This window comes from Poeciliopsis prolifica, unplaced genomic scaffold, assembly GCF_027474105.1.
Source record: "Poeciliopsis prolifica strain line A6 unplaced genomic scaffold, Auburn_PproV2 SCAFFOLD001, whole genome shotgun sequence".
Taxonomy (NCBI): Eukaryota; Metazoa; Chordata; class Actinopteri; order Cyprinodontiformes; family Poeciliidae; genus Poeciliopsis; species Poeciliopsis prolifica.
In genome coordinates, this window is record NW_026562376.1 from 7400565 (window position 1) to 7420957 (window position 20393).

At 36.4% G+C, this 20393-nt stretch overlaps 2 protein-coding genes and 4 non-coding genes across 6 annotated transcripts; 5 read left to right on the forward strand and 1 right to left on the reverse strand.

Moving 5' to 3' along the window:
• Window positions 1-428: 428 nt before the first annotated feature.
• On the forward strand, window positions 429-4716 carry rpl4 (ribosomal protein L4). Its single transcript, XM_055036309.1, has 10 exons — window positions 429-504; window positions 1401-1572; window positions 1809-1915; window positions 2130-2268; window positions 2513-2637; window positions 2965-3094; window positions 3289-3445; window positions 4131-4214; window positions 4391-4511; window positions 4598-4716. Exons 1-10 carry the CDS (start codon window positions 502-504, stop codon window positions 4664-4666), a joined length of 1107 nt encoding a protein of 368 aa, XP_054892284.1. The 5' UTR covers window positions 429-501; the 3' UTR covers window positions 4667-4716.
• Window positions 1974-2072, forward strand: LOC129368126 (small nucleolar RNA SNORD16). Its single transcript, XR_008606786.1, has one exon. It is a non-coding gene; the product is annotated as a small nucleolar RNA SNORD16 (small nucleolar RNA).
• On the forward strand, window positions 2344-2443 carry LOC129368134 (small nucleolar RNA SNORD16). Its single transcript, XR_008606789.1, has one exon. It is a non-coding gene; the product is annotated as a small nucleolar RNA SNORD16 (small nucleolar RNA).
• Window positions 3987-4057, forward strand: LOC129368120 (small nucleolar RNA SNORD18). The gene has a single exon (XR_008606785.1). It is a non-coding gene; the product is annotated as a small nucleolar RNA SNORD18 (small nucleolar RNA).
• On the forward strand, window positions 4256-4323 carry LOC129368114 (small nucleolar RNA SNORD18). The gene has a single exon (XR_008606784.1). It is a non-coding gene; the product is annotated as a small nucleolar RNA SNORD18 (small nucleolar RNA).
• map2k1 (mitogen-activated protein kinase kinase 1) lies at window positions 4712-15415 on the reverse strand. Its single transcript, XM_055036305.1, has 11 exons — window positions 15164-15415; window positions 10184-10394; window positions 8580-8726; window positions 8367-8444; window positions 8173-8224; window positions 7133-7257; window positions 6813-7017; window positions 6655-6719; window positions 6515-6573; window positions 6378-6423; window positions 4712-6287 (listed from the first exon to the last, which is right to left on the reverse strand). Exons 1-11 carry the CDS (start codon window positions 15244-15246, stop codon window positions 6174-6176), a joined length of 1185 nt encoding a protein of 394 aa, XP_054892280.1. The 5' UTR covers window positions 15247-15415; the 3' UTR covers window positions 4712-6173.
• Between the last annotated feature and the right edge of the window lie 4978 nt (window positions 15416-20393).

Consider the following 20393-nt stretch of genomic DNA (forward strand, 5'->3'; position numbering starts at 1 on the left):
AGTGACGACACGAGTTCACAGGTCATCAGCCACGTCAGAGAAATGAAAATAAAAAAGAGAAATAGTTCTTCCCTGGACTTTGCAGTTTTATTTCTTACATACACACAGAATATAAATATATGTATTTGTTTTATATTATTTTTACTTGAGAGAAATTGAAAAGAGTAAAGTAGTTCGATACTTCCGTTCACGCTGCAAGACACTGCGCCATTGTGTAAAAAATAGGTCCTACTTCAAGAGAAAAAACAATCCTTTTCTTGATGATTGTCGTGTAATTTAACATATTTAGTACCTTCAGTTTGCTTTTCTATAATAGTTATTCTTTCATCTGGTATCCTAAAATATTTAAAACCAAGTAGTAGCCGAAATAGTTTTAGCGGAAGTCTTGTTCTCAGCGGCGGAGGCATATATGATCAGGGTTAAGTTACCAACTTCCTTTTTACTGTGGCCGCCATACCGTGAGGAGCGTGATTCCCGGCGAGCCGAAAAAAACTATCGAAAATGGTGAGAAATTATTGATATGTTAAAATATATACGGTGCAGAACATGTATATTTCTAGCATGTTTTATGTATTATGTTAACTGTTTGGCAGTTTGTCTGGTAAAGAAGCTAGTATTTACATAAATCTGATCGCAGAATTGAATGCTAGTCACTAGGAAGCTAACACGAGGAGCCATTTTGGACGACTGCTTATTCCGAGTTACACGTGTTGTCTTGCAGCAGCGTTTCTTGTATTCAACTGACTTTGAGTGTAATACCGGTGACTATTATTTGAGTTTGTCTTAGTCGTTGGTTACTACATTAAATCTTAATAGTCCTTAGTGTATGTTAAAAGTAACTCAGGATTTTACAATGTCACGTGAACAATTTGCTTAAGTTTCATCCCATGTCGGTAAGATAACTTAATTCAGTATAATTTACATTAACTAACATTTTCTACAGCTTTGTCAAAATAAGTGGGTTTATGTTAAGTGACATAAACCCATTCATTATGACTCAACCACGCTAAAATGTGTGATATGTGTGAAAAGCTCAAACCCAAGTTAGCAATCAACAATTAGCCTAAGTAATTAATTCACTTCTAATACTACTAAGTCTTCCAGAAGTTCAAGGATGTTAATATTCCACTTTGTATCACGGAAACACTACGAATGAAGAACAGTGTGGCATGAAACTGAATATTAACCTAATTTGAATATTTGTTAAAAAGCTAAATTACATTCTGAAGCAGATTTTATTTTTTAATAGCTCAGTTTTTATCAGTGTACTTGAAAATCACATTGGATGTTTTGATGCATTGTTAAAGGCAGGCTGAGCGCCAATAAGAAAACAATTGTTACATTGTATGTGTGATCATCAAATGTGTATTTCACAGAAAATTCTGTTTTTACATTCTCAGGCCTGTGCCCGACCCCTCATCTCGGTGTATTCCGACAAAGGAGAATCATCAGGCAAAAATGTAGTCATGCCTGCTGTCTTCAAGGCCCCCATTCGCCCTGATGTTGTGAATTTTGTGCACACCAACATGCGCAAAAACAACCGCCAGCCATATGCTGTCAGCGAGCTGGCAGGTGAGTCATTATACAATTGATGTTCAATTTTTGCCCATCGAGTTGCTTCTTTTGGGCGATGTTAATTTCTACCCACATTTCATACACATACATATTTGTTATTTGTATTCACATGTACATTTTTTACTTTTGCCATTTCATGTCCACAGTTATGAATCTCAAAGTTGGGCTAGTTTTCACCATAAAGTCACTGCTGCTACCATAATTTGTAACTGTATTTATATCGAATCTTTCAGGTCACCAGACAAGTGCAGAGTCCTGGGGAACAGGAAGAGCTGTGGCCCGTATCCCTCGTGTGAGAGGTGGTGGTACTCACCGCTCTGGCCAGGGTGCTTTTGGAAACGTATCCTTGTTTTGAGTCCATTTGTTGTTTTCATGCCTTTAACAGCTAAATCTGGACTTGCTGTGATGGTGTAATTTGCGTCTGACTCTGTGGCAGGTGACAGTATGCCTGCTGTCATATGCTGGCACAGACGACTGGTGAACATTGAGTCTGAGCAGGTATTAGGCAGGTTAATATTTACTTTATTGGTGGAAGATTCTTGACTTGGACCTAGATGTGTCGTGGTGGTCGCATGTTTGCCCCCACTAAAACTTGGCGCCGTTGGCACCGCAGGATCAACACACCCCAGAAGCGCTACGCCATCTGCTCTGCCCTGGCTGCTTCTGCCATTCCTGCACTTGTGATGTCCAAGGGTGAGTTTCCCAAAAATAAAAATGTAGAGTAATTTTTTTTAGGTAGGTGAGATTATCTTTGCTGAACAGTTATCTTGCTATGATGGTGTAATTTGCGTCTGATCTTGTGAATGGTGACAGTTGCCTGCTGTCATTAAGCCATTACAGGGTACTGATGAGTGATAAACTCTGAGCAAGTTCAGGTGTTAGTTAGCCCAGCAGTTGTTACTTGCATGTCCTTCAATTACATAAAATCTTTGATCAGGACATCGTATTGAGGAAATCCCTGAAGTTCCACTGGTGGTTGAGGACAAAGTTGAGGGCTACAAGAAGACCAAGGAGGCTGTGCTGCTGCTGAAGAAGCTTAAAGCCTGGAACGATATCAAGAAGGTGAATTAAAATCTGAAATTGGAAAAAATGCATTTTCTTGCCAGTTGAAGGTCTGTAGATTCTTAGATGTTAAATGTGTTGGTGTCCTTAGAATGTGAGAATACAGTGATTGAGTTATTAAAGAGATGAGTTAATGCTACAAATGTTTCTCCTTTATTAATTGTTCTGTAGTAGTAAGCTCACAAATTTCTCAAAACTAAGCCAAAAGTTTGTGAATATTACATGCAGCATTTAAATATTTTGAAATGGATGTTTTATACTTGTTTTTATGACTAAGAAGTTTTTAGCATGTGTATTTTTCTTAATTACCATAAATGTTCTTTGTAGGTCTATGCCTCTCAGCGCATGCGTGCTGGTAAGGGCAAGATGAGGAACCGCAGGCGTATCCAGCGCAAAGGTCCGTGCATCGTCTACAACCAAGACGCTGGTTTAACCAAAGCCTTCAGGAATATTCCAGGTGAGTTTTTACTGCATTTACCACAGAGATTCTAGATCCACATGTTCAAATAAAAGTAGTTAGAAATAGTGATGAAATATTCAATTTGCATCTCTCTATTATGACTGTAAATTCATTTGGAAAATCATTCCTAAACATGTTAACCATCCATTTTTGAAAGTAGATGCACTTATTTCCCTTTTTTTTATTTCTAGGCATCACTCTGCAGGACGTGAATCAGCTGAATCTTCTGAGGCTCGCTCCTGGTGGTCATGTCGGTCGGTTCTGCATCTGGACCGAAAGCGCGTTCCGCAAGCTGGATGAGCTGTATGGCACCTGGCGTAAACCAGCCTCTCTGAAGAAAAACTACAAGTGAGTGTTAAAAAAAGCATCAAATCTTACAGGTGCACATCCATAAGAGAATTATTTGAAAAGTTTTTCAGTGATTTCATTCAGAAAGTTACAAACTCTTTGACACAATGAGAGTTAAATAGTTTACTTCACTTAATTTTAATTACTAAAAGCTAAAACAAATCTTGAAATCAGTTTGTAAAGTTTAATATTACAAGGCTAAATGCTTCCTCATAAGCCTTGTTGTGATGTTGACCACTGCTCACCTGATTCCTGTACAGCAAATGGTCTTTATCTTTCTTTAGTCTACAAATGTACAATACATGAGCTTATTTGTCAGTAGGTTGACATATCTGAATTAAAACCTTTATTAGTTAATGCAAAGAATGATTTTCTGAAAAAACACAATTTGGGTTTTTCTGAGCAGTAACCTGGAATAATCAAAAAATGTATAAGTATACATTTTACAGAATTCACTTTTTGAATTTAATTCCTGAAATTAACTTTTCTATATTCTATTTAGTGGTGTGCACCTGCACAGCAGTATCTGTTTGCACATGTATCTCAGTGATGAGCTTCCACTTCATGGTCCGTGTTTTTGAACGCTGTGATATTTGCTGAAGTTCTGAGTTGGTCCAAATGAAATTTGTCCATCAGATGTGGTGTTCTTTTATTGGTTTTAATTATTGATGCTTCTTGTTTTCAGGCTCCCAATGCACAAGATGACAAACACAGATCTGGGCAGGATTTTGAAGAGTGAGGAGATCCAGAAAGCACTTCGAGCACCCAAGTATGTATTTTGTAGTATATTGTTTGTTTCTAACCTTGTTTCGGCTATGATGATCTCCCACTTCTGGTCCGTGTTTCTGACCCCTGATTATGTTGGAAGTCCTGAGCACATCAAAAAGTTATAAATCTTCTGTTGCATTTATAAGTCAAATTAACCTTTTACTTCTCCCATTGCAGCAAGAAGATTAAACGCAGAGTGCTGAAGAAGAATCCTCTGAAGAATTTGAAGATAATGTTCAAACTGAACCCTTACGCCAAGACGGCAAGACGTCATGCCATCCTGAAGCACGACCCTACTGTAAGTACCAAGTGGTTTAAAATCTTCTGGAGATGGGAGGAATATTATAAAGAAACTGAGGTTGACTGATTATCTTGTTTTCACAGATCAAGGCTAAGATGCTGAAACCCAAGAAGAGGCCTGTAAAGAAGGCCCCTGCTAAACCCAAGGCATAAATGTAAACAGACTGGAGTTCAGTAAAATAAATCAGTTGTTTCAAATATGAGTCAGAAGTTTTATTTAAACTTTTTAATTCACAAGGTAAATATCACAAAAGCCATGTTGAGTGGATGAAGAGCAAGGGTTGCACAATAAATCAGGGCATCAGCATTAAGAGTTTTAAAAATAAACAGGTTGGCCAAGATTATTTCATGACTTTGTCTGGGAAATGATTGTCTATGCATACAGAAGTAGGATGTGACCCTTTAACCCTAGAGTGACTGACTTTAGACCTTGAAACATTGCTTTTGATAAAAAGGCTTAATCATACCAATTGGGCACATTACTCTGGCAGAAATGTTGCGTTGTATATGATTGAGGAGGAATGTCAAACACTGAGGTTTAGCAGCAGAATTTTTACATGGCTGTGTTACAAAAAGATGGCTTTTCAATCAGGTCTCTTAAGGTGACCTTAACAGCTGTCAAGTACACAATTTATTTTAAGTTTGTACAGTTGATATACAGGTGCATCTCAAAACTGAATGCTTATTTCAGCAATTAAAGTGAAACTTGATTCATTATACATGATATATTTTAGTTGTGTGGAAAATAAAGCATATTGGACTATAAAGGGACTGAATTTCTAAAACTACCAGCTATTCAAAGTGCCAGTTCGAAGCACATTCATTAAAAGTGAAATGAAAGGAAGTGAAGGGCTTGTGGGAGATTCACAAGGTGTGAACTGCAGCTGGAGTCACAAGCCTCCACACAGTTGGAATAAGAAGGAAAGGACCTGATTCAAATGATTTTAGAGGGAAGTAAAGTTTGCATTTCAGTCGGGAGAAGCAGCTTCAATTCCAGCAGTCTAATTGGTCCTACCTTAGCAACTCTATGGCCCTGAAAATTATATATTTTTACTTGCATTGGAAAGCCTAGAAGTAGAACAGAAAGCAGCTGCTCTACTGGAGCTCTACAGGTCAACTGGAATTGGTCCAAGGTCATCTGAGCCATCAACCAGGAACATTTCAGAACAACTTCATGATTCCTTCTGCTGATGAGCTTCTTAAAAGCAGGACTGATATTTGCATTAATGACCATGTCTCACTGTGTTTAATCAGCAAACAAACCAAGCAAAGCAAATGATCTGAAAGTCGTTATTAAAGCAACCTGGATTCATTAAACACCTCTGTAGAGCCACATAATTTGTACAAAAAGCTCAGATTTTCATACATTCTGAATATAAGACATGCTCTTATATTCAGTTTTTTGATGAACATAATTTTGGGTTTTTATCAGCTGTAATCCATAAACATCAGAATCAAGTGTTTAAACATGTTCCTCTATGTAATGATTCCCGAGTTTCACTTCATGACTTAAATAATGGAAATTAACTTTTCATAATTTCTGAATTTATTGAGAGGCACCTGTAAGAATAACACATTGCTTACTTTGGAAACACTTAGAAATAATAAAAAGCAACCAGTCTTTTTGATTGGTCTGGTTATGGCTTTGCAATCGACAGTCTCACATGCTGGTGCTATGGGTGGGTGTCGCAGGCTGACTGAGTCCAATGGTGCTGCAGAGCCAGCCGGCAAAGTCCACCTCTTCTGCCTCGGATTGTTTGATAAAAGGATGCACCTGAAAATGGAACGTATAAAAATAATGGAAATTAACTTTTTTTTATAATTTCGGAATTCATTGACATGCATAAGCTAGGGTCATACTTACCATCAGCTGCTTTAAGTCTGCTCTCTCCGCAGGATTCTTAATCAGACTGCAACAAAAGGGAAAGAAAATCATGCTTTTCAGCAGAGCTGTTAAGAGATGTGTCAAGTGTGTTGCTTTGAACATTATTTCTGAAATACCACTTATTCACAAACTCCTGGAATTCAGCGCTGAATATTGCAGGGAGCTTTGGTGGGGGCTAAAGATGAAAGCAAAACAAATGAAGTTATGAATGGACATGACATAAGCATACAACACTAGATACGGCAGACGAACTCACCTCATTAACTATGTAATCGAGTAGCTCAAATATAGCCATTGGTGGTCTGCTGTTTGGTCCGTACGCTAAGCAGGAAAACAAAAGAATGGATCAAGATTAAGGTTAACAATGAAGGACATTCAAAGACCCTTCAGGAGCTGCTGTCGTGTTACACTTACAGCTGCCCGTACGTCCAGGGGGGCACGGTTTTGGGGACTCGCTGGAGGCTGCCTCCCCTTCCACTGGAAATCCAAAGATCTGCTCCAGTTCCTTGGAATCAGGTGGGGGGATAGGGAAGCGTCCGATGGCCATTTCCACCAAAGACAGACCCATACTCCAGATGTCTGACTGAACAGAGTAATGTGTTCCCTGCAGACGCTCTGGCTGCACAATGCACATTTAATCAGTTATTACAGAGATTAGTGTCTATACATTAACTTAGGAGTGTGTTCTGTGGAGCAATATATATATATATGTATTATTTGTATGCGGAACTCACCGACATGTAAGAGCGAGTTCCCACAAAGGAGTTGGCCATGGAGTCTATGAGCTGTCCGCTCACTCCAAAGTCACACAGCTTGATCTCACCGCGGGAATTCACCAGGATGTTAGAAGGCTTGACATCTGATAGATCCATCCACAGTACACAATGATCAACAGCAAAGAATGGGCAGCCCACAATAAACTTATGCAGGATGATTTTTAATTGATAACTAACGTAAAAATCTATATGGAATGCTGTTTTGGTTTGTAATCTGTGCTTCAACAGTTTAATTTTACTCAGTCGCCTGTGATTGCTCTATAGCAATCATGCCATTTACAAGATCAAAGATAATTATATCATTACTGTGCGTTAAATTTGGGACAAAGAGGCCTAATTAAAAATACAAATAATACAAGAAAAAACCCTCAGGATTTGACAAGCCATATTTAAACCACAGCCTCGTTTCTCTCAACCTTTAATTGAGATTATGTACTATTATTTTATGCATTTTGAGTAAAGAATCATTTTTATTCCCAGGATTTCTACAGCGTCTAAAAGTAAGGAATCTGATCCAATTATTTTCCAGATGGGGAAAAAGAAAATAGTAAATGTAAAAATTGTTGTTTCAAGTTTTCTGAACTATCTCACTGTCTATCAATCTATCCATCCATTTGTCTTCACATCCTCTTTGTTTGTCTCTGTCCATTGATAAATTATGAACCATTGTATTTACTTTATAAATAAATTTGAATTTGATGTCATAGAATCCTGTATTTCACAAAATAGTGACTCTTTTTCGCTTTTTAAGTTCAGCGCTTTTATCATTGAAAATATACACCATCACGTTTCTCACTAGTTTTCCAGAAATAGAATGTGAGATGTTTTTTTCTTCTAGTTTTTTCTAATAAGAAAAAAAAAACTGGCCCAATTTATTCAAAGATTTTTCTGGTATAAAATTCAAAAGAGATGTTAGGTTTCAAAACGGAATTTAAAAATTTTTTAATTCTCCAACATACATTGCCTTCGGCAAACTTTGTTCAGAAATCAAAACAAACCTCTATGCATGATCTTGTGCTTCTCACGCAGGTAAGAAAGACCTTTAATGACCTGTAAGACACATTTCGGACTGTCAGTGCACTTACAAATTATTTTGTGTTGCAAAATAAGTCTTCTTTTTGGTTCAGAGTAATTAGAGGAAAACAGTTTCTCATAGACTTAAAAATGGTGGAGAGGTGTTGGAGCTACCCACAGCAATGCTGACTTTGCCAAGAATCTCCTCTGGGATTTTGCCTGCTTTCTTCAGTGACTGGTCTAGAGACCCACCATCCTGAAGCCACAAAGAAAGAGGAAAAAAGGCGACTAATCATTTGAGACAGAGAGGTCAACGGTTGTAGAGCACAAGCATTTCAACTGGGGTAAAAGTTGAGATAAATGTGCAGAACAGTCTGCGGAAAAAAATTACCATGTGCTCCATGCAGATGCTGATTTCTCCATCACTGTAAAAAGCACCATAGAAGCCCACTATGTACGGAGAGTTACACTCATGTAGAACCTGCAGCTCCCGGATAATCTGGTTCCTGATGGCTGGCTTAATTTCCAGGTGGATCAGCTGGAACAGAGGGGACAATTTTAGTTGGATGTAAAAAAAAAAAATAAAACTGCATTACCAAACATCTTTTTGGATATTTGGGTGCTATATTTTTTCCTGATAATTAATATTGTGCAAAAAGTATCTTCTAGTACAGTGGCTGGGAAAAGCCTGCATAACTCTTGAGTTTTTCTCAAATTTTGTGAAATTACAACCTCGAATCTAAGTGCATATTATTTAGTAAACCAAAGAAGAGCATGATAGTTAAGTGAATGACTACTCATGGTTTTTACCTATTTCCAAGTAAACACTTGAAATGCGCATTATGTTCTCTGACAACCCAAATAAAATCCAGTACCACTTCATTGGTAAATATGCACACTGAGGTAAATGCAGGTGTTCTGTGAATATCTCAGAATTTTGTTAGGGAACATTAGTGAACAAACAGCCTCCTTAAGCCAAGAACCACATCAATGGGGCAGGCTTTATTTCTAAAACCATATCAAAAAGTTTGAAAGCATTTATCAGAGAAGCGGCCAAGAAGGCCATTATAATTCTGGAGGAGCTGAAGATCCACTACTCAATTGTGGAAAACTGTTGATGGGACAAATACTAATAAGATGTCTAATAACAAGTGTTTATGCAACAGTGGCAAAAATAAACATGCAGACAAAGCTCCTATGGAATGTTATCAATCAAAGTGTATTTAGGCATTAGAACAGGGTAAAAGTTGCTGCATATAAAGCTCTCCAGCCAACCTGAGTTTGAGCTATTTAGCAAAAATCACAGTCTTTTCAGAACTGCTAGATACAGACACCAAAAAGCAGCATCACAAGGTGGATCTATGAAGTGGTGGCTACATATTTTATCTATAATAACATGTTAAAGCATGTATCATCTCCTTTAAGTTCTCAATTATGCACTGCTTTGTGTCCTAATGACAAAATATTAAAAGGTTTGAGAAATATGAATAGTTTAGTGAAGTACTATGTACATGAGGAACCCACCCCACTAAAGGTGCTGGAGAAAACAAGCACTGTTCTTATGCAACAGGCCAGAAAAGTGTTTGCTTCCACACAATGCCCAAGGACATGTAGCAGAACACGACGCTAAGAGAGAAATCATGTGCTCTGCTTTTTTTGGAGTAAAAACATCAGCTTCAAGTAATGGAAACTCAATTTTAGAAGATTTAAAAGATTAAATAGTTACTTTGAAATGCATACATATATATCTATATATATAGATAGAGATCTATATATATAGATATATATATCTAGATCTATATATATGTATATATATATAGATCTAGATATATATATATATAGATATATATATATATCTATACCTACATATAGATATAGATATATATATATATAAATGAAGAAACATGAAGAAATTTTTTTTTGGCACATTTCTTGGAAATTAAGTTCAGTGTTCAAGCAAGCATCCTTTTCACTGACACTACACACACAGCTCACCTTCCTGGCCATAATCAGACCGGATGGTCGATGTGAGACCTTAAAAACGACGCCTCCGTTGCCTGCGCCAAGCTCGCAGATCTTCTCAAAGTCATCATCCTTCAGCTCTCCCACTTTCTGCTTCTGTGTCAGGAAGGCCTCCAGGCGTTTTCGTTGCTGCTCGTCCAACTCAAGCTCCTCCAGCTTTTTCTGCAAAGCCTCCAAGTTTGTTCTAAAAAAAATAGAACAAAGAAAAAAAACATAAAGTCACCAGTTTGTATAATGTGTGATTTCCTTCTCCAAAAAAAAAAAAAAAACACTTAAATGCATTTATGCAATGTTCTAATTCAAATGAGGGCATTTTAACTCTAATGATATTTCCAATAACTTAGTTACACTTACACTCATGTAAGATCTAGCAAAAAATAAACATCTTTACAGCATCATGCTGACACCACCATGTTTCACACACAGTGAGAATGGTGTGTTCAAGGTGGTGTGCAGTGTTAAGTTTTGCATAAAGGCCAAAACATTAGTTACAGGTTTAGTGGCCTATCACATAAAACCCAAATAATGCACTGCATTAATAAGTTAATTGTGAGACAAAATTTACAGATCTTCCAACATCAACCTTATTTTGTATATTTTTAATTTTTTAAAATAAAAGTTAAATAAGCAGAATGATACAAAAGCAGAAATCACCTCTAGCCTGGTCATTTGCACAGATAAAGCTCCCAATCTGCATGAAAGAAGACTGAAGTAGAGACGGTACGCTTTTCATTAAGCTCAGTGATGATCAACTCTCTTCTTTTTTTTTCTTCGCACTAAGTAAATCATGAGTTGCTGGAACGCAGGTGGAGGAGAGAAGCACACGCTCCTCTCCATGTAACACAGAGAGGGTTAAGTGCTTTTATTTTTTGATAGTGGAACTGCATATCCATGGAGACAAGGTGCTGTGTTTCAGCTAGATGTGGGTGGTGTGGGCATTTGTTCGTTTCACAAGAGCTGGAAGTGGAGGAGGCGGGGAGACACTGGCAACAGTAGCAGCCTGAAACACTCTCCAGTCAAGATGTGTAGTGTACCCCCCTTCAGGTTCAGGCGGAAGCTGGCTTTTGTTTGCCATCCACACAATATCCAAGGACATCCAGCTGAACATCAAGTTAAGGAGAAAACTGTTTCTGCAAGTTGCCTCAAAAAACTGTAGATAAGATGACATGCCTTTTTATTCCTGCTTAGAGAAGGTGCACCTGTTGGACAAAGTTGCATACACATTTGGGTACGGTGTTTACATTCCCAGATGATTTACCTAAACTCTTCTTCAGAAAGAAATGATCACACAACCTAAAAGATTTTGGTGGTAAACATTTTTAGTTTTTTTTTCTTCTGATATCCAGATGGACAGAATTATTCACACAGTCATTCACACACTTTTGGTAGACTTTAACAAGCGTCTTGCAAATTCTGGCAGGATTTGACCACCCTTCATTAGAAGTGGTTTATTTTGAGGCACAGACCAGGCTTTAAAGATAGTTCACAAATATTCAATCCATTCCAAATCCAGTTCTGATGTTTTGCCATTTTTGTCTTGCTTAAATAACTGTTTTGAGTATGACTGGCAAGAAAACAGACCTTCAGCATTATTCTGCCACCATCATACTTGACAGCTTGCACAATGTTACAAGTGTAAAAACATCCTTTTGACTCCTATGGACATTATTCTCGTTCTGCGATTAAATATCTTTGTCTCATTTGACCATAAAATATTTGACTTGTTTTATCAGGGCAAACCACGACAGTGCAGTCACAACACTGTCCAGTTTATAATGGACTTACATCTCGGTGGTTCCTGGATTGTTTTTAATTATCTAAACCAATTTTGTTTCATCTCATGTTACATTTGAACTGAAATGAGCGAAACAGAAAATTCAAGGCTGAAAGAAAAATGTAGCACTGTGCCAGGACAGTATTATGTACGTTACATTTTTATTCCACTTAAGAAAAATATTGAATAGCCCTTTAATATGATATACTGATAAGAAGCACATGTAATCTTCTGAATGGTATTGCACATGTTTTAATAGAATGAAACCTATTTTAGAAAACATTGGCGTAACATCTAGGGAGTTCTGAGGATTGATTTTATTACAAAATATGCAAAAAAACATTAAAGATTAATGTCACTATGAATAATAAACCTGAGAAACTAATCCAAATTATAAATTATAATACATATTATTATGAAATCTCCAATATTTGGGTAGATAACACTACTCTGAACACCTTTTGATTTGCTATCATCTCTCCTGCTTTAATATTGCATTCTTGGCTTGAACATAAAGTGGGTCTCTGAGTGTGCTGCAGCAGGAACCGACAGCCATTTCACACTGTGAAAGCTTCTGGCCGACTAGAAAATGGGCAAAGCTTTTTTTCATCATGCTGTAATGGTTTGGTTTCAGGGAAGCGGCTCATCATTGAATTAAGCTTATTCACCACCATTATATTTGCTGACCAGCGTCAGCAACCGGTTCCCTGAGGTGCTCCAAATAATCCACAGCAATGTGCTTATGTTTTGAAATGCATGTTTTCAAACAAGGACAAAACAGTAGTTATTCCAACCACAATTCCTATACTACACATATATACTGTATATTATATACTGCTTTTCTATGTAAAGACATGCAGTAAATAACTTTTAGACAAGGTAAAAGTAATTTTCTGTAGTTTAAATACACAAATTTGAACCATCATAATATTCTAACTAATTATTTTTTTACAACCAGGAAATTTGTCTGCTGACACAAAAACCGGGTGGCAAAGGCAAACTGAATACTACATGAGGTTATTAAATAGTAAACTATTTGCCCCAACAATCTTTTAAAGTCCTGTTAGCAGCAGACGTCTGATTTTCATTTCAAACACATCTATTACTATTAGCAAGATCGCAGATAAAGAGAGTCCTAATTTTATGCTTAAAGGTTTCTCAGATTTTGTTTCAAGGAAAATTTAAAGATACTCTGCAGTGCTGTGTTTCTATTCATTAAAAAACGACAGACGATAAAGTAGCATAGAATTTAGTTTTTAAAGAACTGAAGGGAAAAACTAATTATTTTTCATTTGTGTATTTAGGTAGTTGATGTGTCACAAGTTGCACAAGAATCAAATTGATCAGCTGGCAATAGTAAAGACTAAAGCAGACAAGCAATTATTGATAGATTTCAACAGATATTTTTAAGCTGAAGTTTATGGGTTTGACCTTGCTGATTTGATCTCTGATTATACTACTATTGAATGATGCTGAAACCTGTAGCTATTTATTATTTTTTGCACAGCTATCTCTAATAGCAAAAGTGACAGAATAGCAGCAGTCTGCAACAGATTGTCAGTGTAAGTTTTGTACTGTGTGATAGAGTCCTATTATGAATAAAGAGATTGTACTCTTTCAGGGTTCCTCTTGAGAGTTTACTGTCCTTCATCCTGTTAGAGCTTGTCCACAGTGCCAGGAATGTTAACAGCCTCTTGCCAAACACCATATTATCATCAGCAGGTTCTAACAATGACAAACTAAAGCTCAGATGCAGCAGTTTATACATTTTTGTCTCCAGAAGTTTTACCTAATGATATAATATATTTTGTCCTGGATGACATGTTGCAGAAGCAGTAGTAAACATGTTAAAAAAATATTCATCTCAGCCAAACCAGTTCACAGCAGCACTGACACAAGCTTTTCCTCATGCAATAAGGCTGGGCTTTGTGTCACAACAGTTTTATTTCTTCATTATTATGACTAGCCAAAAGGTGGTGGGAAAGACACAGGTGCAGAGACTAAAACTATAAACACGTGTTATTTTGCATACTGCTTGTGCTGCACAGCCCTGTCAAATTGTTCTGGAGAGTTGTGGTTTGCATACAGTGGTGATGATATTGGGAATAAATGGTAAACAATATTTTTTCACTGTTTTTTCCCAACTAAAGTATGAACAAAATGTTCATACTTTGAAAAGTGTTTTTCTAATCCTCTCTTTATAACAGGGCTTATAAGTCAGGGCTCTAACAGTTCTACTGATAAAATAATTGTTTTTGCTGTCATTGTGCTATGGAAGCTGAAGTGGCATAAGCAGTATTTGTAGCATTAGTTTTTACTTCATTATTTACTTACATTATCTAATGCATGATGCTAATTATGATATTACTATTTTATTATTATTCATTTATTATTTTCAATTTTGTGTAGAATATTTTAACTTTCCTCTGTAAACTATTTATATACTGCCAACAAAATACAATTTTCTAAAATTAGAATAGCAAATTTATCAAACACATAATTTATTGCCATCCTATACAAATCAATAAAAACCTGTGTTTTTAGTTATAAATACTTGTGAAAGCTTAATTGTGCACTAACTCAAGGCACTTTTTTTTTCCAACAAACACCCATGTAAATGGGAATAAATCCAGGCAACATTTATATAATTTGGGTCAGAAAAAAGGTTGGAAATCACATTTTTTGATTCTCTCACACATTTATTTTGTTTCACTGGTTTTGTTAGAAATTCAGTCAGAAAGGGCCTATTTATTGAAAACTTTATTGACTCTATTTATTGAAAACGACCTTTTAAAAATGTATTACAAACATTAATAATTAGTTCAACTAATTTAATGTTAGGTTTTACAATTAAACAGATCAATAAAGTATACAAACTGATCAATAGGTGCAACTAAAGACAGACACCAGATTTGTAGATTGAATGACCATTTTACAAAAGCACTCTAAAAAATACTGTTGCTCGGCTTTTTCATCAATTGTTAAAACATAACAATTGATGATTGCAGGAGGCGCAGCATAGATCAATAAAATCAGATTGAAACCTATTCGCCTGGTCGAGTCTCAGGTTGGGGTTTATACGCACACACACGCAAAATTCCCTGCTGTCATGAATGTCCCATGATTAGGTCATAGCTGGGAATCTGAATATGAGCAGTAGATTATTGATGGACACTCACTCTGAGGCTCCTGTTCCGTTGATAGTGTTCCCATCAGGAATCGGGTTCAGCTGGATCGGTTCTGGCTTCTTTCTTTTCTGCATGTTAGGCACAAGAATCAAGCGGGACGGGAACAAATGCAGAGAATCAGAGACAGGAGCGACAAAGAGAGATGCGGATGGAATCAAAGTGGATATCTCAGGGTAGAAAAATCACTGCTGTTTTAAGCTGCAGGGGCAAAGCAGCTGCTGGTGGTGGATAAACGTCACGACAATATTTACACTGGTCTTCCGGATAGCATGGCGGAGCTAAGTGCAGCGCTCCCTCTGCTGGTTGTGTCTGAAACTAACATCATGCCGCTGAAAACAGAGCAGACTCTCTCCAACATAAAGCACAGCAACAGTTGACTTTTACTGTATTTCTAGTTACATTATTAATCATAAAAAATTTTCACATAAAAAGAAAAAAATAATAGTTTTGGATCAGATGTTTTTCCTATATTCTGTTTTAGAAATGTTAATATCCATTTGTCTTGGGAGCACAGACTCATAGTCTCCTAACCCAACCCATGTTTCCTTCAAATGATTTGCAGGAGTGAGTCATAAAATGGCCATTGAGGAAATCGTTAAACAGCACAAGTTAGTTAAAGCTTAAATAAATATGGTGATACATAGTATCTTTCAATCACTTCACTTTATGTTCCATAATAAATTTATTTTTGTTTTATTTTGAGGTAAGTAAATTAAAACCATATTTGAAGTGAAGAATTAAAAAAAAATCTAAAGGTGAGGTTTGAAGATTATTATTACTTTTTTATTTGTATTTCTTTTTTTTACATTTCCTGTTCAGACTTGATGAACTTGATATGTTTGGTAGCAAATATATACATATATACATATGTGTGTGTTTGTGCATAATCATAATCATTCATGTTATACTTACAAAATTCTATAATATGTTCAGTGTGTCTGCCTGCTTGTTTAATGAGTGTATTGCTAACATTAACTTTGCAAACACTAGCAGAAATAAAACAACAAATTAGTCGGACATTTTTAATTCAGGGTCTTTGATCTTCATGATAATTTTAATTATCCTAAGATCTGAATTATAATCAGGCACCTGGCCTCTTCAGCGTTCTTCTTGCTGATGTGTAGCTCATTATTTCAACAACTATGCCTAGGGTAGTTTTCCTTTTTCTAGCTGTTCGCACACAATGCAGAAAATTACCAAAACCTTAGAAGAAATCAAGCTCAATTCAAACAAAACTTAATCCACTCTAACCAGGCATATGAAGATATATTATCGTAGGAAACTCTGAAATTCACTTTCGATGTTGCGTGTCACCGATATTTGATTAAGATGCAATAGCTTATGAATAAAGAAAAAAAGGGTCAGCATGGCAAATACTGAGAAAAAATCTTCAAAACTGACATTCAGACTATATTTCTATTTTTTTATTGCATCCACATTATGCTAAAATGTTTCCATTTCTTACATTCAACTGACTGGACTGTGGGTTCACTTTACATTTTATAGTCATTTTACAATTTTATGTCATCATCACTCTTACAGGCAGCTGGTGAAAAATCCTGGACATCCTCTGCTTCTGTTTTATTTATTGCAGTTCAAAATCTTAATGCATTCAGAATATGATTTCATCCACTGCAATATTCTCTCCCTTTTAATACGCTCCTTAAGATACATTCTTGATCTCTTTGTTTTGGAAAGCTCAGAGATGAGCAAAAATATCACTAAACAACAGACTAAAAACAAGAATGCACTAAAGTGCAAAATTAACCCAAAATCAAGGAACTCAAAACCAGATAGACAACAGAATCAAAGTCTTCAGAACCTGATTGCAGATGGTTCTCTGTTGATGGTATCTCAGGTGATAAACTGGCTCAGTTTGGGTCTGCAGATTCTATCCATTCTTGATCTTTCCTCTCAGGCAGTTTGGGTGATTGTTTTGTTTTTTGACACATCAAATACAACTTCATGTATCTCTCAGGCTGCAGTGTCCTAAACTGCAGTACAGAAAACAGACAAAAATGGGCCACAAAAGAAGAGCTGATAGATACAACTATTATTGATGGTGGTGATAATTAATTGCTAATCAATCAGAATCAACCAGCCAACCACATGGAGAAAGACAACAAATAAAGGGTAAACAAGGAATGATACATTTATTTCCAGTACTCCAGATCTGGAAATATTTTTAATTGCTGTTAAAATAATCCACACAATTTTAAAAAGACAATCTCCAAGCCTCTTTTTAATGAAAAAGTCCAATTAGTTGTCAGAAACATAAACATTCAGGGTATTCTACACCTAAATAAATCTAATTTAGAATCAACTGCCTTCAGAAATCACTCTAAAACAGAACAAGACAGAGTCCACATGTGTCTATTTATTCTTGGTATAAATACATCTTTTCTCTGGAAGTTTTAAAGATTGTTGTGGAGAAATTTAAAACAGCATTATGATATAAAACAAAATGCAAAAGTGTAAGACATCTGTAAGCCTAACAAGATAATGGACATCCAACAGAAATGACTATCAAGTCCTGCATTAATCAGAGAAGCTCCTTTATCCATGAAATCCACATTAATGGTGTTTATACAATAATGGTGAGAACAAACTTGATGAAGTTTAAGAAGTTCTGTTTGCTGTTTGCCGCAACAAAAGACAAAGTAACCATTTGGTAAAAATTGTTTTAGACAGAGAATTTAAATAGATTTGTTTCCTCTCATAATGCAACATTTGAAGGGAAAACTGTTCCTTCGCCTTATTCTACTCACTGCCCACAAGTTATAACATTGTGATGGCAAGAACATATTATGGGGAGGCTTTTCTTTGAAAGGAACAAATGAGCTGGTCAATTGATTCTAGGATGAAAGGGTGTTTCAGGATAACTCAGCCAGAGTTTATAAAATTGTTTAGATGAAAAGCATATGAATGTTTCAGGAGGACTCAGTCGAAGTCCAGGTCCTATAAGCTGGATTTTGACTAATCAACAGAATGTGATAAGACTCAAAATTCAATGGATGTTCACCACTTGGTCTGACTAACCTTGGACTACTTTCCAAAGAAGGATTCTAAACATTTCAGTTATTAAATGTACAATGCTGCTAGGCAATTGCTGCAAAACACTTGTAGTTGCAAAAATGCTGAGATTCAAGGGGACAGAATATCTGTAAAATACAATTTCAACACAGCTATTTTTTTAAAAACCTGAAATGTATCAGCATATTGTTTTTGAAAGGCATAGCACAACCATAATATAATCTTGTGTTATATATTCAATTCAGGGTTCAGCAATTTGCTTGGGCCATTGCTTTTTATCTTCACTGATTATGTGAAAAGACCCTTGGCTCTTAACATTGGTGATGCAGGTTCAAACTCAAAGATGATGTAGGAATAAATCTATGCCCTTGAAACACACTTCTAACAAAACTGTTTTATATTTAAGATCGCATAGGCACTTGACCAGTGGTTAAATGAGCAGAATGCAAATATATAGCATCCTCTGCAAATGTTTAAAGTCTGCAATGTCTCCTCTTAATAATATAATCCTTTGGGCTGCAGCTGCATTGTGCTAGTCATAATAATTGTATACCCTAATTAATTACCTAAGTTATGGCACAAAGTTTACTGAGCAGAATTAATGTCTATAAAAATTAAAACCTTGTCCATAAATCACCTTACAGGGTCTCACCTTAAAAGAAAAAATATAAATATAATTATATTTTTAATTAAACAGGGTGACAATTTTTTTTTAAGATCTGAAGCTGTTGGTAGTGACTCATTAAAACAAACCACCAGAAGAAAGAAAGACTACATCAAGAAGAAGTGGACATGATCGCTTCAACCATTTACCAGCAGAGGAGAAATTAAACACAGCCTCCTCTGAAAAGTATCATTTTTAAGGAGTGATGTGTTAGCTGTCAGTCTAAGTCCGCCATGCAGATTAGATATGTGGTTGAAATGGAGAACAGCTGTCATTTTCACAATCTGCTCTGCAGTCTCTACAGATTCCTCCTGACAGACACAAGGCCAGAGAACCGTGCCTGGGTTACTGAAAGCATCTTGGTGCCAAAATCATCTTTTTCTTCATAAACTAGGACTGACAGAAGGGAAGATTGGTTGTGTCCTATCATCAGCATGTAGACAGGGACCTTGTAAGTTGCACAACTTGACTTTTTCGGCCTCCCAGCATGAAACAACCATGACTGTGGATTAACTTTCGGAGAAGGACATTTTAAGAAAATGCAGCTCTCTGTTTTTTTTTGTACGTTTTTCTGTAAACAACTATGTGCAAACTATATTGCCTGACATACTTTAAGTATTTGCTGACAATTACATCGATTCTTGTTGTGATTAGAAAATTATTTGAGATTTTAAAGTAGGTGAAGTCAGGAGCTGGATCTTGACCAAAAAGTATGACATGGAATTTTAGGGTTTTAGTGATTCATTTGAGACCATTTTTTTCTGGAGGGGAGGGATAAAAAAGAATGTGTGCTTAGATTTCTCGAATTAACACAGGGTCAAAAATATGCATAGAGGTTCAAATGTATTGGCCTATATTGCGTTAATTGTCTTCTAATAAGTTTCAGAGACACTACTACACCCTTTTTTGTAGCCATCAACAATGTCTTGGCATAACCTTGGCAGGGTATTTGAGCACTCTTTCTATCAGAAAGGATCAAATTAATTTAAAGTGGTTGACTTCCTGGCACAGACCTGACTTTTTAACATAGTTTATAACTTTTAACCAGGATTGACGTCATGGCCTCGGGAGCATCATTAAAAAATCTGATTGCAAACCTTCAAAAACCATAAATTGTCAATGAAGTCGAGGCCATTTTGGGAAACTTATTAGCCTGCTTTTTTCATGCCAAAACACTTTCTGATTTGTACTAGGGAAACAAAACAGCCAAGACTTATGGCTATGATAACCTGGGTGATACCAGAAAACCCATGTGACTGTTATTTATCTATTCATCAAGTATCGCCATAGACTGAGGGGTTACTAAGTAAGAAGTAAGCTCCTACTCCAAAATGGACAACTGCTGTCACCTGCCAAACACCTCGTGGAAAAACATTAAATAGGACAAAGATTGAATTATATGACCTTGATGGAAAAATGTATGTTTGGAGGATACCTTCAAATACATAAACACAGTGCTAACTGTGAAGCATGGTAGTGGCAGCATCATGCTGAGACAGAAGATATGCCGAGTGGCGCTGGTGC

What these genes read in the sequence shown, in the direction of transcription:
- rpl4 (XM_055036309.1), top strand. An exon ending in TCTCTGAAGAAAAACTACAA is followed by an intron (nt 3,446 to 4,130) that starts GTGAGTGTTAAA and finishes TCTTGTTTTCAG; the next exon opens with GCTCCCAATGCACAAGATGA. An exon ending in TCCTGAAGCACGACCCTACT is followed by an intron (nt 4,512 to 4,597) that starts GTAAGTACCAAG and finishes TTGTTTTCACAG; the next exon opens with ATCAAGGCTAAGATGCTGAA.
- map2k1 (XM_055036305.1), bottom strand. Translation starts at nt 15,246, where the DNA reads ATGCAGAAAAGAAAGAAGCCAGAACCGATCCAGCTGAACCCGATTCCT. An exon ending in GCACAAGATCATGCATAGAG is followed by an intron (nt 7,258 to 8,172) that starts GTTTGTTTTGAT and finishes TGGATCTATCAG; the next exon opens with ATGTCAAGCCTTCTAACATC. An exon ending in CAGACTTAAAGCAGCTGATG is followed by an intron (nt 6,288 to 6,377) that starts GTAAGTATGACC and finishes TTCCATTTTCAG; the next exon opens with GTGCATCCTTTTATCAAACA.